Source organism: Manacus candei, unplaced genomic scaffold (genome assembly GCF_025592945.1).
Source record: "Manacus candei isolate 608988 ecotype Guabito, Panama unplaced genomic scaffold, ASM2559294v1 h1tg000050l, whole genome shotgun sequence".
NCBI lineage: Eukaryota > Metazoa > Chordata > Aves > Passeriformes > Pipridae > Manacus > Manacus candei.
Genome location: NW_026138098.1, coordinates 347659 through 364429, shown reverse-complemented (window position 1 = coordinate 364429; position 16771 = coordinate 347659). Strand labels below are relative to the sequence as shown.

The 16771-nt window shown below is 39.7% G+C and overlaps 1 protein-coding gene across 2 annotated transcripts in view; it reads left to right on the top strand.

Annotated features, from left to right (window-relative positions):
- The window catches only part of HSPA12A (heat shock protein family A (Hsp70) member 12A), a 55804-nt gene that overhangs the window by 31230 nt on the left and 7803 nt on the right, over positions 1-16771 (top strand). For both annotated transcript variants that reach the window (XM_051799576.1, XM_051799575.1), the window contains exons 8-11: positions 10988-11159; positions 14032-14118; positions 14687-14791; positions 15400-15658. In XM_051799576.1, coding sequence (XP_051655536.1) covers positions 10988-11159; positions 14032-14118; positions 14687-14791; positions 15400-15658 — 623 coding nt within the window. The remainder of the gene's footprint in view (positions 1-10987; positions 11160-14031; positions 14119-14686; positions 14792-15399; positions 15659-16771) is intronic.

Genomic DNA, 16771 nt, shown 5'->3' with positions numbered 1-16771 from the left:
ACACATTTCACAGGATCTTAGACATTGCCTGAGAGGTCACTGAAGCCAACAGAAATAACGAAAAATTAAATTCTTCATTCTGCTTGGTGGAAAGAGTGTCTAGATGGGGTTTACCAACCAAAAGAAGAAAATGATGGTCTGAAAGGATGTCAACTACAATCATTAGGGAATGACAGAAGTCCACAAACAAATGTAAATTAATGCGGACAAGATCTAAAACTAGCGTGTTTGATTGTTTTTAATTAGTTCATAGAAAGGACAATGGTGAAGGATAATAGATAGGTCTAAAAGACATCTTAGATGCCAGTATTAAGTTACAGAGAAAAGAAATAAAAGGTGAAATTGGAACCGTAGTGAAAAATATTAAGGAAAATCAGAAAGCCCAAGGTACAGAATAAGATGCAACTAACAGAAAAGAGCAAGCCTGTCGTTTTCTCTGTGAAAGTCCACTCAGTCAGGCCACTTGTGTCTTTTTAATATAATCAGCCTGAACCATAAGGACCTACAATGAGGATATTTCAAAATATAGAAAAGGAGAGAGCCTGACACACTAGAAATGTGAAACTAGACTTAAATAGGAAGAGTCAGGCTTTGCTGTTGTGGTAACTGATGCATGCCCATGGTACAAAAAAGCATTTCTAGAATATTATAACATGAAAAATTGAAAAGCTTATGAGAATTTAATGGCTTCATTTTTCTAATGCACGCTAGTCATGAAACTTGCAAGTAATGTTCTCCTGCACCTTGGGGGATATAATGTAATGCAGCAAAAAATTCTTGGTAATGCCACTTGGAGCTAAGCTTTCATTTGTGCAACAAATGTGATCTGTGGCAACAATCCCTTGGGAATGAGCTGCAGCAACATCACCTTAATGAAATATGAACTGAATGCCACTGTGGTCCCATCAACTTGTCAAAAACATAACCTCCACCTTACCACGTTATCATTCAGCAATATGTGACTCAGCTTTAGTAATGCTAATTTGGATTTATTTGTGGTTCCAGTACCTGAGAAACTTCTGGGGGAATGAAAGGGCAGAGGCACAACAAAACAAGCAATTTGGAGACTTTTTTGCACAGAGAAAAGCATTGGTAATTTCATAGTCTTGCAGTTGTTCTTACCTAATAAAGGATCCAAGATGCTTCTCCCTAGAAACCTCTGTCTATATTTCTAGGATTACTTCTGAGACCAAATTGTGATAGACTAGATCTGGTGTCCTAGGTAAGGTCTGCTGTAACTATTGATATTCTTTTATATCTCACAAATATAAGAGGTCCTTTTCTCTCTCATAATGATCCTGAAATCAAGTGCCTTGCCTGTGTGTAGCAAGAAGTTATCTTTCTTATGGGCAGTTCACAGAAGCTTTTTGAGAAATAAGCACAGGTAAACTGCAGAACTTTCTCCATGAATTTTAAACAAAAATGCTCCTTCATGATAGGTAGCCAATAGTCTTAATTCAGGTATATCCTTCCTTATGCTCCACTTTCCTTCCTAAAGAAAAAAAAAAGGTTTTATAGGTTAAAAAAGGGAAACTGTAATACAAAATCCAGAAAACCTGACAAGTATACAGTCCTGAATAATTCCAAGTTCAGGTTAAAATAAAAGAATAGATTATAAAAATAATCTATAAAATATGAAGTATAGAAATGCTCAGGTAAAGCAGTCTGTACTCTTAGCTGGGTAATAGCAACACCAGGAAAAATAAATTGAGGCAATCAGACTGTCCTTACCAAAGGCATTTATCTCAATAAGACAGCCTAGCCATCTATAACAAACTGCTTCATCTAATCAGTGACCACATAAATGCAGCAGTTCTGGCTGTAGCCAATGCAACTCCACAAATTCATTATTTCGAGTGTGCTGAAAATAAGTGTCACACTTCATTACAGCTCCAGGTGCCCCATTTATTTTCTTGCTTTTCAGAATGAGATAATGCCATAGTTTCTAGACAGCCATTAAGAGGGAGAAATGTTACAGGCTGTACGTTATTTCTTGTCATAGGAATAGCTTTACTGATAGGTTGGTAAACAGAAGTGAAATATCAAATGGGTTCTGCTTTGGTTCAAAGCACCTTGCTAAGTAGTGGGATCAGCTGCAGGACTGGCAGCCAGCATGATTATTCAGAGTACAAGTACCCCCCATCCCAACAAACTTCACAAATAGCTCCACTGAAAACCTTGGTGTTGAGCTGGATACTCAGAAGTTGATGCATTTGCTTTAGGGGGTGGTTTCACAAAATTTAGTCCAAGTGACTTGTAAAATGTGATATAGGAAGCTTGTACCAGAACTGAATGCAAAAAATTGGGCTTGAAGTCCATATCTGCTATTTCAGACAGCATTCTCATACTTTTGAGCATAAAGACCATATTTTAACTCTACAATGAAATACAGGAAAATGAATTTATTAGGAACTGAATTTCCCTCACCGACAAGACATTGGACCGAGGCAGATTTTTTTGGAGTGCAGGTTAATATTGTAAACTCAGCTTGAGCATCCTTGATACATTAATTTCTTTCAGTATGTTGCAGTCACTTTTTAAATGACTGCTGGCTGATATTTAAGGTTAAAGGACTGCTTAGAGCTGTTGTGCTCTATATATTTTCAGATTAAAAAAAGAAGTGTGCTGTGACAAATGTTTCCTTTTGATCCCAAAACACTTAAACAAAAGTTCTAATTGCAGTCCATACAGAAACCTGTGAGGACCTGAATAGCTGCAGGGTTGTAGCAGAGGCTGGTACTGCTGTCATACTGTCAGACACAATGGGCTCCCTCTCACTGATACACTCAAGGATTTGACGTGAAAGTCACAAAGACAAGGGATTAAAAAGTGTGTAGGTCTTTGGCCTTTGGGAAGGATTTCTGGTCTTTCTCAGTGTGGAATACCTGCAGCATTTTAGAATCCTGGAAGCACTAAGTGGAAGTGTTTGTTGGAGATTATCTAATCTGTCCTTCCATTTGAAGCAGGGTTATTGCCAACACCAGCTCAGCAGTGGCTCTCTTTAGCCAAGTTGTAACAATCTCCAAGGACAGAGATGCCTATCTGAGCAGCTGTTCTGGTGCTGCATCACCTTTCTAGTAAAAAGGAGGTTTTATAACACCCAGTTTGAAGTCTAAGAGCTGCAATTTGTGGCTGTTGCCCCTCATTATATCTCTTGGCAAGACTGAGAGTAAGTTGTGTTCTGCTGCCTTTGTAACTGCCCTTCAGATAGCTGCAGGCAGCTATTAGGCTGCTCCTTGGCCACCAAGAGTTTCTTCCACCATAAAACTAATTTTAATTATAAATAAAATCTAATTTAAATCTCTTACTCCTTCAACATACAGGTTCATGTGCAACTCTGAAATGGGGAGTAGTGTTACTATTAACTGGAATTAATTCATATGTTGTCTGGTGATGTTCACCATACCAGTGATACAGGTGCAAATATGAAGCACCTTATTATTGTCTATCCTGATTACCTGCAGGTTAGAAGGTTTCACCTAAAAACTCCCTTCACAGGAGTTCACAGCTTGTGAGTTCTGTTTGAAGTTGGAGCAGCAATAAGTTCAGGCTAGGTGAAGACTGTGGGAAGGTTGTGAATTTTCTGTGGGTTATTTACTTTGTACAAGCTTCTGGTATGGGCAAGCCCTGGGAATTCAGAAAGCACTGCAAATCCTACGCTCTGGTATTTTAAAAGCAGGGAAATAGTGTATAAATATATAGTAGCAGTATCTATGTCCTCATAGCAGAAGGGAAGATATCTGCAGTATCAGAAGAGAGGTCTCAAGATAATCCCAAAATCCTAAAGACAGTTTAAAGGCCGATTTTTACACTGGGGTTCATCCTTCTGTGTCTTTCATGTTACTTAATCCCTCATGCTTGTGCAAAGCAAATAAAAGAACTATTACAGGGATCTATTAATTTCCAGTTTTGTGTCCCCTCCCTTAAAACGGTGGCTTTTCCACTTTTCATCTTCCATAGCTTATCTGCAAAATGAAGTTACTTCTATTTAACCATAGCCTGAGAATTCATTTATGCTTTCTCAAGCAGTTTTCTCACAGAGAGATGAGTATCTTTGTCTTGTCACTTTACTGTACAGAAGGGGGAACTGACACTGAAGGAATTCTGCAGCTGTGATAATTATCCACTATTTTCTCACTTGTGAAATGCAAAGTATGAGTGGCACCTGATCAGACTAGGATCTGTGCCACAAGCCTAATTTTAGCTCAACCAGCAATAATAGTGTGAAAACGTGTGCATCTTTGTGTATCTATAATGTATATGCATGTATGTGTAGAAAATGTTGTGTAAGAGAAAGCCAAATGGTCTTGGTTCTGTAAAGCAAAACCTGCCTCTATGACGTTGTAAATGTCAGATCTTTGCAGTATCAACCACCACCCAAACATTGTGTTGACTGGATTAAAAAAAAATGTTAGTATTCAGTTTTCATCTAGGCTCTTAAATCCAGAGGATAAATTTTTGAGAGCAGGGGAGCACCCAGCAGCTCTTCTTCCTGCCTTTGGCAAACCCAGCCTCTTTGCTGTGGTCACTAAGAGGAATCTTTGAAAATCCTGTTTATTTTGTGGCTGTTCAGCAATTTTAAGCATCTGTCTTTGAACAGATAAGGGGACAGAGATAACTGGGCTGTCTGACCTCACTGTATTCTGTTTATTCGCGATATTTACTGTACTGCAGCGCTCTTCATTACTCTGAAGTCTAAAGGCAAAGCATTGGTGTATGTGATGTTGTAGTGATTTTCAGACATTCTTTGTGAAGGCTTCTCAAGGCTGAAGATCTACCAAAACTGCATGCACTGTGCTTTTCCTGCAGCTTCGTGATATCCACTTGCCCCACTCCCGGCCAGCTGAGCTCCCCCTCGTGCGCCTCTTTGGGATAGTGCTGTCTTTTCCCGTGTTGCTCATCTTCTTTCCTGGCGTGCTCTGCCTCCGTAATTACATCTCAGTCGTTTATTTGCGACATCCCAGTTGGATGGCACGGAACTGGAGAAAGTGCTAGCTAGTGAAAAAGGAGGAGGATTAGAGGAGCTCACTTAGCAAGGCACTAAGTGGATGGTGTTACCATGAATCCCTTCACACAATGAACTGATTAGTTTAAACGCCCTCGATTGCACGAGGCACTTCATTTCCAGCCATTCTTTTGTCTCGCCTTCATTCAGTTGCACAATACTTTCTTCATGCCGCCTGCACGGTGCTTAACTTGCAATCATGCCTTTCTTATTGTTACTAATTACAATAAATATCTTGGAAAATAGCAAAATGTTGATGTTAATTCTCAACTTCTGTTGTTTTGGCTGAATGATATTGTCCTGCCGAGCTTCATTTCCTAATGAACCATGGTATCTTTATGGAGCTGTTTCATGGGATCCAACGTTTAAATTTTGTCTCTGGTGCCTACAAATGGGGCTTTAGTAGTAAAACACATTTGAAAGGTTCTTTCTACCAACCAGAAGAATGGATCATTGCACTTACCTGGCCTGTAGCGTTGCTTCAGAAGTGACTAAAGTAATGCAGTTGGTGAAGGTGAAAAATTGTGAAAGAAGAGTGGGGACCCAAGGCTGTGGTGGAGCTGTGATGTAGCTGTCCCTGCAGCTTCTGCATGTGCTACGTGTCACAGGTAGAAATGGAAGCTTGCTGTTTGGCCAACGCTAGCATTTGGCTGGGACACTGAACTGGAGTTCTGGGGTTATGGAGGAATTTCCTACCTTTTTGTGGGTTCCTATGCAAAGTTAGAAAAGATTCTTTAGTCTGTGCGCCTTGTGCAACTGTGTAATGAGAGTGATTCTTTTGTACATGTTTATCTGTTTATTCTATTTATGCTTCATTTCTGTATCTAGAAACGTCCTATTAATTGTGAATGCAGTGCTTACAGCCCTGAGGCAGTACTGAATTAGGTCTTGGATGACTACAAAATATATCAAAGCAGGAAATTAGAATTCATCCAGTCAGTTCTTTCAGTCAGCTTGATAACTCAAAGAAACAGGTGCACTCCATGTAAGGTATGTTCCTTGTGTTACAGATCAGTGGTCAGGCTTTTTTTTTCCTTTCCTTTAAAAAGATATCTGATGTATCTCTCTGAAAAAACCTCTTAACTGTTGCTTTCTGTAGTTTGAAAGAGTAGTAATAGGAAATGTGTACCTTGTCAATGATGGTGTATTTCCTAACATACTATTTCTTTTGAGGTCACTGTGGTGTAATAAATAAAGCCTGATAGAACAGCAGCATTCCTGCCTGGCTGTGGAGGACTACAGCTAAATGCTGATTACAGCAGCTTTCAGAGATGGGACCTTTTCATCTAGGCCTACCTGATGGCTGTCGTTGTCTTTTGAAAAGGTTCAGACTATGTAGAATATTCTACTATAATGCCGTCTTTAAGGTCATATATGGGGCAGTATTAAAACAATACTATTAAAACAATACTATTAAAACAATATTAGAACATTGCTTTTCTTTGCTGTGTGTTGTGGCATGTGAGACTGGGTTTTAAAAGGAGCGTCTTTTAAATCTGTAGTAATGATGATTCTGCATATGGAATGAGTGAAAATTGTTTAGTTCTCTGGAAGTGCTCAGACTGCTAATACTGAGCTTCAGTTCAGACCTGAGTATTCGCTAATGATGAATTAGGCTAACAGTTGGCAGCTAATGCTGTTCACAGAATCAGGAATGTTTTGTGGTCAGCTATGGCTCTCCTGGTGACACATCTGTGGCTATAAAAACAAAGGTAGTGAGCCAGGTTGAGAATTCACCTGCATCTGAATAGTAAAGTTATTAATGCTCCAGTACATGAGACTCTGAAGCACTTTGAGGCTTGCTGTCGATCATGAATCTTGACGCATGAACAACAATGCACTGGCACCAGCTCACAGACCTGTGTTACTGGAGTGAGTGAAAATCTGGGAGTTCTCTTGTCAAAAAATGGAATCTTAGTCCTTAGGCATAGGAGCAAAGTTGAATTTTAGCATAGTTCTTTTTATAGTGTTCTTTGCTTCTTCCAGGTATATAAATGCAGCCATATTCTGCAAATAAATTCATTTTTAAGAACTTTTTTGGTGCTCAAAGAATTTTTTGTAATTCCATGATGAATTTTCCACTTCTGTGGTTTTGGAGAAATGGCTGCTTCCTTCATGTCTCATAAGTGATCACTGGGTTTATACTGGTAGTGAGTATTATGGGAGAAAGAAAATCTCCCTAGCAGGCTAGAGTCAAGACACTGCGCTATTATAAAGTCTGCTATAATCTGCCCTAGGCAAAAAGCAAATTGGTGCATCTGTCCCACTGCCAGAATGATCTATAGAATGTTGAATATCTAGACATTGTTTAGATCTGTCCTGTTCAGGCCTATTAATTTATGAATCTCTGTTCTTAATTACAGTAGTACTTGGGCAGCATTGGACAAGAACATGGAGTGAGGCAAATAGAAAGCAGCAAGTGTAAAATACAGCAGATTCACAAATGTCTACAATTAATATTTTTAACAAATGCATCACTGTTTCTTTGTGTTGCCGCCTGCTGTTTTCCCTCCTTTTTCTCTGCATGCTCAATATTTTTCTCCCATCTGTCCCTTGCTCCTTGGCTGTAATGATGGGACAGATGTACTGCCTCCTAAGTCTTCATCTTAGGGCTTGTATTAAAACAACCTCATTGCTCCGTTCCTCCTTCGCATTCTGTGTGTGTTCATGTTTCTTTATCATCTCCCCTTCCTGCGTTCTCTCTGTGCTGTGTATGGATATATATATATATATATATTAAGACTAATGTGCTCTCTCTCATGGTCTAAGTAGAACTGCTACATACATAAGGTATGAAATATTGATTGTTATATATACATGTACATATATGTATATACTTATATATAAATATGTATGCGGGTATGTGTATATATGTACATATATATGTATGTGTACATCTAAAAATATGTGTTGGTTGCCTTGTACTTTTCACTGTAGAAGATTCTTTATATGGTTTCTGTGATGTGAAATAACACATTCTTCATTGTAACTGGCCCTTCAAACTCTGTAAGAAAAGCTTTTAAGCAAAAAACCTCTACATATTCTTCATGAGATTCTCTTAGGATCAGCTGTGCTTTGAACTGTTAAAAACTGCCATTTCTGTTGGATGTTTTCCTCAGGACATATTTTGGGTATGTTAAATAATGACTAGAGAGAAAAAGTAGCAAGAATAGCATCTGCTATACTTGGAGGGTCTGAGAACACAGAGCTCAGTCCATCCGCCGCAGGTCACCGCCTTCCTCTCCTGATGTGCAGGCTGCAGTGTGAAAAGGTCATGGTGCAGACCTGCTGGAGGAGGGAGGAAGCAAATGTTATTGTTAATGGTTTACTGTTTTCTTTTAGCAGAAGCAGCCCTGGAAGTTTGTACCAAAATTCCCCCTAGAACAGATGATCTCACAGTTAATACAATCATCCCCCTCACCCCTGCTGCCCCCGCTTTGAGTTAGGAAATACCAGTGCATTCCCTGTGTGTGTAACTCAATTCTTGTCACCTCTTGCAAATTATCTATGTTGTAGTCTTTAGATTTTAATATCCTGAGCAACAAACTGTTTTTCCCCTAAAACACAATTTTGTCTTCAGTGCGTAGGTTAGACTGAGACTAAGAATTGATTTGTCTGTGCTGCTGACACATGCCCAGTACATGGAGCAGGCTGACCACTCCTGAATTCATCCACATTGCTAGAGATTGGAAAAACCCGCTTGCTGCTCAGATTCAGAGCTCTCACAAAACATGATAATGGATTTAATGTAAGTGAAAAGTGCAGCAGGGTAGTAAGGAGCTATTTGTTCTTCAAGCCCTTATTGGATGGAGCAACAAGTGCTGGCCTTGGAATTTCAGCAAGATTCAGATTAGGCTTTTAGCAAAACTCTCCAAAGGCAAAGACAGTAAAGGGCTGAGAGAATCTGTGTGCAGAGACCATACATTTTTTGAATTCTTTGGCAGATTAGATAAATGTCTGTCAAAGACCAAGTATTGATCCATATCTCGAATATTGCTCTTTCCAGTGCAGCAAATCAAAGCTTCCTGCGTAGGAAAGCTCAGATGAGGGTAAGTGATGTTGAAGTAAGCTGGCTTGAAACCAGCCCTGCTTGTGCCTACTACATCCAGACAGGTTGGAGGAAAGACTGGGTTTATACTAAGGCACAGTGCAAGAACTTCATCCCCAGTACAGTTCCAGAGCTTTGTCTAAGCCTGTGTCTGCCAACATGCTCACCTGCAAGTGCTGTGATGGCAGGAGGGTTATGCTTGGACCTGTGCTTGATAGTCTTTTTCTACATTTTAGAGTTACTCTGGCTGCTGTGGACCTGTGTTTTCCAAAGTTTGATTGTTTGGTTGCGAACATATAATATTTTTTCAATATGTGTTGCCACATAGCTGGCAAGGTTTGATATTCTGCAGTATTTGCACAGTATTTTCCTTCCCAGACATTTGTACTAATTTCAGATCATGCTGCTGAGTCCAGTGGATGTAACTAAAGCAGAAGGTTTTTCTTAACAGCAATAAAAGATGTAAAGTGACCATAGTCCCAGTCGTGAGGTGTGCTTTTAAAACAATGAGCAACCTTGTGTAGTTTAACCCTCACTTTTTTATTTTGAAATTTATTTGTGGTTGTTTTGCCTTTTTTGTTACCAATAGTGAGGCAGATACTTTCTGTAAGAATCTATTTATCATATTTCATAAGATGGAGAGGGTAAAATGAGTCAGTAAATGTGAAGGACAATTTTGTGTCTCCAAGTCTTACCCTGATATTACTTTTAAACCAGCTTTACTTTGAGTTTCTAGGTGCAGTTGTAAATTAACCAGTGATTCCCACAACCCCACAATGTAGCTGTATGAAAAAAGCCAAATTCCAGGCCAGGTCTGCAGTCCTTCCATGGGAGTCTGCCTTCTTTTGAGGATGCTCTGGAGACACCACAATGTGTGTGTATGAATTGGAAGGCTGGAAGACTGACTGTGGAAGCAGAAACATATTCATTTTGTTCTGTATTTGCTAGCATACTTTAGTACTCAGGCACTTAACTGAAAAATAATAGCAGGTAAACCAAAATTTGGGCAGAAAGAGCTGAAAGATATTTTCTGTTTTAACATAAAATCATACTGTAGGCAGAAGTACAGGGGAAAAGAAACAAAACCACAATTTTGTCAACTGTTGTTTGAATATTTTTCTCTAAGCCCAGCTCTGAGAGTGCACTATGTGGTTACATAAGAACTTGTGGCTTCTTGAAAATCTATGTATCTGAAGGCTGAAAATCCAGAAAGAAAATAGAAAGAATGGCAAATGTTGATTTTATAATGTGGGATTATTTTTAGCTTTGTTCTCATTACATTTTAGGGAACCTGCCCCATTGTATTTTGTGTCCTTGAATAAACTGAGCATTTTGAAGATATTATAAAAGTGAATGTGCTTAAAAGCAATGGATTTTGAACTAGAAAATGTTGGTTGTAAGTCAGAAGATGCATTACTGGCAAAGTGTATTGTATATTGCTGTACAGTTCAGCAGTGCAGGAACTTTATTTCAGCAAGGACTGTGCATATCTAGGACATAAAGAAAGGCATACTTAAAATACTGTTGTGAGGAGGAGAGGCCAAAGGTACTCTTTCATGTCTTAAAGGAGGCTGGGGCCCCTCTTAGCAGGCAAATTCACAGGTTAATTAGGAGTGCAGGGTTTAGGCCATTCATTACAGGTTTCAAAATTATTTCGTTTCTCCACCTGTCATGTACACAACTGCTTGGTTAGATACTTAGCATGGTAAGTGCATGCATTCTTCCCTGTGACAGCCTGTGAAGTTGTGCTATACATTGTGGGCAGGACGATTCCCAGACCTTTACCGCTGGCAGCAGCTCCTTTGTGGGTTGAACTCAAAGGGGTGACCTAAACTGAGACCATGAGCTGGGGAGAGCCTTGTTCAAGAACTGAAAGGGTCTGCTAAGGCTGCGGGACTTCCCACCCCACTTCTCTGATGGATTCTCTCTCTCAGGCAGGAATGGCATCTCCTGAAAATCCTGAGCAGTTGATCATTGCCCTGGAACCTGAGGCTGCCTCTATCTACTGCCGAAAGCTCCGCCTGCACCAGATGATAGAGCTGAGTAGTAGGGCACCTGTCAACGGCTACAGCCCGAGTGACACTATTGGGACTGGATTCACACAGGGTACTTCTCTTCATTCACTTCCTGGATCCTTACGCATAAGTTTGCTTTGGGCATGAGGGCTGTTTTCTTACTGTTTCTTGTTGTCCTTGTTCTCTTGAAATGTTTCAGGCTATCGGTTTGCTTTTATAAACTGGGTTGCTGTTTGTTGTAGATAGACTAGTTTAGACATTGATCCAGCAGATGTCACAGAATGGTTTCGGTTGGAAAGGACCTTAAAGATTGTCCAGTGCCATCCCCCTGCCATGGTCAGGGACACCTTCCACCAGCCCAGGTTGCTCAGAGCCCCATCCAGCCTGGCCTTGAACACTTCCAGGGATGAGGCATCCACAGCTTCTCTGGGCAACCTGTGCCAAGGCCTCACCACCCTCACAGGAAAGAATTTCTTCCTTTAATTTTAGCATGCAGGTGGCTTCCTTGCCTTGCCTTTTTTGGATCTTGTGGGAGTCTTTTAGTATTTTCACAGCAGTATTTTTCTGCCTTAATTTAAGTCAGTACTTCATGTTGGATCATTTTTTTAATTTCATGTGTTGGAAACAATTACGTGTTTGATTAGCTGCATTATTGAAGCAGTGTTAAATAACTGGATCTGCAATGAAACTATTAGTCTGAGGTGTTTCAGAGTTTTGGCAGATGCTTTTTGATGTCATCTTTATGAAATACCATTAATTACTTTCAACACTCAGTGGAACACATGGCATTGGAATATAGCAATGAATTTATCTGCTCGTAGAAGACCAACTAAATAGGGCACTTCTGGTTTATTGACTTGGGATCTGTTGCTAGTGTCAGTGTTTGAGGACTGACTTACAGTGAGGGACAGGGCTTAGACCACAGTGCAAGTCACTTGCCAAAAGATCCTTCATCACCAGAGTTTTTTGAGCTTGGTATCCTGCTGAAATTGGAGGGAAGTAGGAGAGAAAAAAAAAATCAACAGCACTAAGAGTTGATTGCTGCATAGTGCACATATTTGCCATGGCTGTGCACTGTGACAATTGCCCTGATATTAATGGTAGTGGGACAGTCTATTCCAGAATGAATTTTTCAGAAGAATCTGTATTTTATCACATTTGCTATGTCAAAACAGTAGAGACAAATGGAAGATTAGGCTAGTAAAGCTATTCTGCACTTACCAGAGCATTTTTTTTTCAGTTAGCAGAGTCACTACATCATTCTCTCAAATCCATGCCTCTCCTTGCCAGCTCTTGTCAGATGTGTTCAGTGTTTGGAGGCCCACGCAGAGTACAGGACACAATCTGTTCCAGGATACAGTCCCTTCAGGGGCCCCTCAGCTTCTGTCCCTCTCATTCATGCCCTGAACCATTCGAGTTCCATGTGATTCTACATGAACTCACTGTCAGACAACACAGGGATTTGCCTCTGGGAAAATAATAAAAGAAAATAATTTCTTTGGATAAGGTTTTGAAGCTGGGCATAATCTGTCAGATCATGGATTTCTGCTAACCCTTGGATGGGATTACCACTCTCCTTCTTGACTTTGTATGGTAAAAGCTATTGGAGATGAGAAAGGTTTCATGTCAAAATTAATGAAAACAAAGTTTGGAATGAATTAATTTGGGGTTAGAATTAAAATTTCATAAAAGCATGGCAGGCACCCAAGACAAGCTGAGAACAGATTAAGGAGAAAAAACCCTTAAATATAAACAGAGAGAAGCACTGCAAGGACCATATTATTGCCGTGAAGTCAAAACAAAAATTTTACTGTTCATAGTAGCCAGGATAAGCTTAGTTCAGTTTTAGTTAAAGACTGGCTCTTGTGTTCACTTCTAGCCCACAGGATTGATGAAAGGACTGCCATTGAATTTTGGGGACTCTGTGTCAGGCCTTTCCTTGGACCTAGTGCTCGTTCTGTCCTGGAGTGCTCGTCGTGTGAGCTCCCACTGTGCTGCCGAGTCAGTGCAGTGAGGCTGGTGTGGCTTGTCTGCATCGGGAGGGCTTTATGGGGAGGGTACAGAGCAGGTGGAACTGCTGGTCTGTGTTCTGGTGGTAGGCACTAGAGAAACAGGAAGCAAAATGCATTCTGTGATTTGCATGCTGATATTTTCAGAAGGAATTTTCACATGCCTTTCCTCTGTAGTGTTTTATAAAATGCCTTTGAAGGTGAGTGAAGGATACACAGGTAATGTGGGGTTTTTTGATCATTCAGTTGTAGAGGTTGATTTAGAAGCATAAGGCAAAGATTCTCGCTATTCTGCTTTCACTTAACAGACTGTTCTGCATCTTTTAAATGTCTAAGTAGCAGTTAAGTCTTGTAAGTTAACTGATTGTTATAACAGTATGGCTAGATACACTTAATTTTTAATTAATGTATATTTTAAATATTATGAGGGTTAGACCTCCTGATCACTGTGTCCTTAAGAAGTTACTAATTTGAACAGCAGTGCTTTGGCTGCTAGTTTTGAGACAGACTGACATCCTGAAAGGCAGTGGACTGGGGCTACTGCTGACAGAGGCTGTGATGAGCCAGTCCCCCCTACCCCACTGCCAGCCCATGCTTTGCAATCCGGAATATATTAAAAAGCCCCAAGTCAGACCTGTTTATAGCTTTCTTATTAGGTTATTAGTATGTATTATTTGTTTATATTATTTATATTAGTTAATTAGTATATATTAAAATATATATAATATATATATTAATATCAAGGAAGATTAGTGTGGCTGAAAAGCGTTTTTTCTTCTTCATAGGAGTGATATTCTAATGTTCCTGATTCCAATGCAGTAATTTTTGTTCATCTGTTTTGTTAAGAAGTGATACATACAGGCCTGTCAGCCTGCTTGCATAACCCTGCAACTTACAATACCCACTTCTTCATGCTTTCTTATCCTCAGTAATTTATTCTCTGTCAATCCCTAGCTAAGGAACACGTGCGTCATAAACGACAGAGTCGTACCTTTATGGTGGAAAATGTCATAGGAGAGATCTGGTCTGAACTGGAAGAAGGTAGTGTCCTTTCTTGAATAAGCTTTGCTGTCACTGGTTTTATATTGCAGGCAAATATTGTGTTTCCCACAAATGTGCTGAGCACTGCATTGTTCTCACCGTGATTATAAATAGGAAAAGAAAAAACCACAGGTTCATGTGCTGCTCTTAGTTAGTAACACTGAACTGCAATTCCATATGCTCTAGCAAAATATGGTTTATTAAGGAGATGGTAGAAAGCCATCCAGGTTTTAAAATGCATGCAGAATATTTTCCTCAGAATAGGCCTTTTAAATATGCCCTAGTATTAATTTGGAAGCCCACTAGAATGTACACAGCAGCACGAGCGGTGCCACTAATCTGCTTTACAGCTGCGCTAAATCAATAGCTTTTGACATCTGACTTTTATATTTGTTATCAATCATTGCATTATATTTACTAGTAATGATCAAGTCTTCAACACAGACATTCTGGCTTTCTGTAGGTCATTGTCTCTCATGGTGCTAGTGCCCCTGAGAAGCTGTCATTGCAGTGTGCTGGGTGGTAAGACTAATGTCAGTACCATTGCCCTCTCCCTTCGGCAAACTAGGGGACCGTTACATCGTCGTGGACAGTGGAGGAGGCACAGTGGATATGACTGTCCATCAGATCAGACTCCCTGAAGGACACCTTAAGGAGCTGTACAAAGCAACAGGTACTGTCACTTCCGTTGCTTGCTTTATGTCATTATATTGTATATTATATATTTATGTAATATTTTGATTTGTCAGTGAAGGAAATGTGTGCCTTTATTACATTTTCCTAACAGTTCTTCCTTAAATAAGACCAGCATTCAAAATTAATATAACCCAGCTGCTGGTCATCAGACATGGATGAATCACTTAATGCATCTGATGCTTTTGAATGGCAAATCTCACACTGGTATCTGTAAGATTACCTCAGGAAACAACCTAGTAAAAGCAAATGGGAGAATGTACACATTTAGGAGTGTCTACTCTTAAATACAAGTCCAACCTACACCTCCTCATGTGTGGATAAGAAGGCAGAGTTTGCTTCTAATAAAAATGTTTCTGATTTATAGTGCTAGTTTTACTTTGGCTATGATGATAGAGGAGTAGAAGTGAGGCAAAGGTAAGAGCATGTTGTGTATTAGACCAGCTGTTACATTTAGGAAAGACACCTCTTTCTGTAGACCTTCTCCCTTGACAGTCTTGCTCTAGTGTTGCTCTGATGTTTATGTGGTCAACTGGAAATGTAATAAGCAGTTCAGAATATTAAAGCTGTGCTTTGTTTGTGGTATAGGTGGGCCTTATGGTTCTCTAGGAGTGGACTATGAATTTGAAAAGCTCCTGTGTAAAATATTTGGAGAAGATTTTATTGAGCAATTTAAAATCAAGCGTCCTGCAGCCTGGGTGGATCTGATGATAGCATTTGAGTCCCGTAAACGGGCAGCAGCTCCAGACAGGACCAACCCACTAAACATCACTCTGCCCTTCTCCTTCATTGACTATTACAAGAAGTTTCGAGGCCACAGTGTAGAACATGCCTTGAGGAAAAGCAAGTAAGTAGGCAATTGAAACTAAATGGATGCAGACAAATAATTCAAATATCCTAATTACATGTAGACTGAAAGATAATAGTGTAAAAATGTAATAAGGATAAGAAAATGGGATTGCCTCCATTGCAGTTTCCAGAATGAGAAGTTCTGATCAATCTCTTGAAAAAGCTTTTCTGTACAAGACTTGCAGTTGTCAGGTATTGCTTTGTATGACTTTTATTAGGCCACCACTGCATCACTTTCTTGACTCTGACTGTGTATTGTGAGTCCCTTTCATGTTAATTAGGAGCATCAGATCAAAGACAAGAATTTGTTGCCTAAAAGTTAGTTACGTAGAACCTTAATTTTTATCAACCTGGAACAAATCCAAGACCGTGAGATGTGTAAACATGTTCATGGCTTGAGGACAATTACTAGCAGGATCAGATCACTGGTGAAAGCATGTACTACTGCATAAAGCTCTGCAAGGGGAAAGCATTCTTCTTTTGAAGTGATGGCAGGTTTTTGCCTCTTCTGGTATTTTACCAATTAGATAATTTGCTGGATAAGTAGGGAGACATAATCCCCTCCAGAGATTTTAATTCATGATTTTCAGTATCAAGAAGTCACCCTAAATGACAAGATCGTGGGCTGCTATAGAAAAGGAAGTGAGAAGAAGGTAGAAATGGGCATTTTGCATCTTTTGAAATTATGTACTACAGGAGACCTGGGGATAATGACATAAAAGAGAATGAACAAGAGAGCCTGTGAATCTAGGGCAGAATGCTTGGGACCTGAGAGGGAAAGATTTGATGTTTAGTACCTGTACCTTAGTATTTGTGGGTTGCTTCCAACTCAGCATATTCTCTGATTCTGTGAATGTAGTATGCAGGCAGGAACTCCTGCATCTCTTTCAAAAGTTATTGGTAAATGTACTGTAAGCCTAAATGACTTGAAATCCAGCTAAGAGTCACTTTCTAAATGAGCCTGAGGTTCTGAAATCATTAAAATTTCCCCCTCACAAGACCATTTCCTTTTTATTAATAGTTCTTATGGTGAATCTTAGAGGCAATGCTAAAAATTTCCTTCAAATGAAATGAAATTAATTGGATAACAGGATAGAAGGAGTATAAAGGC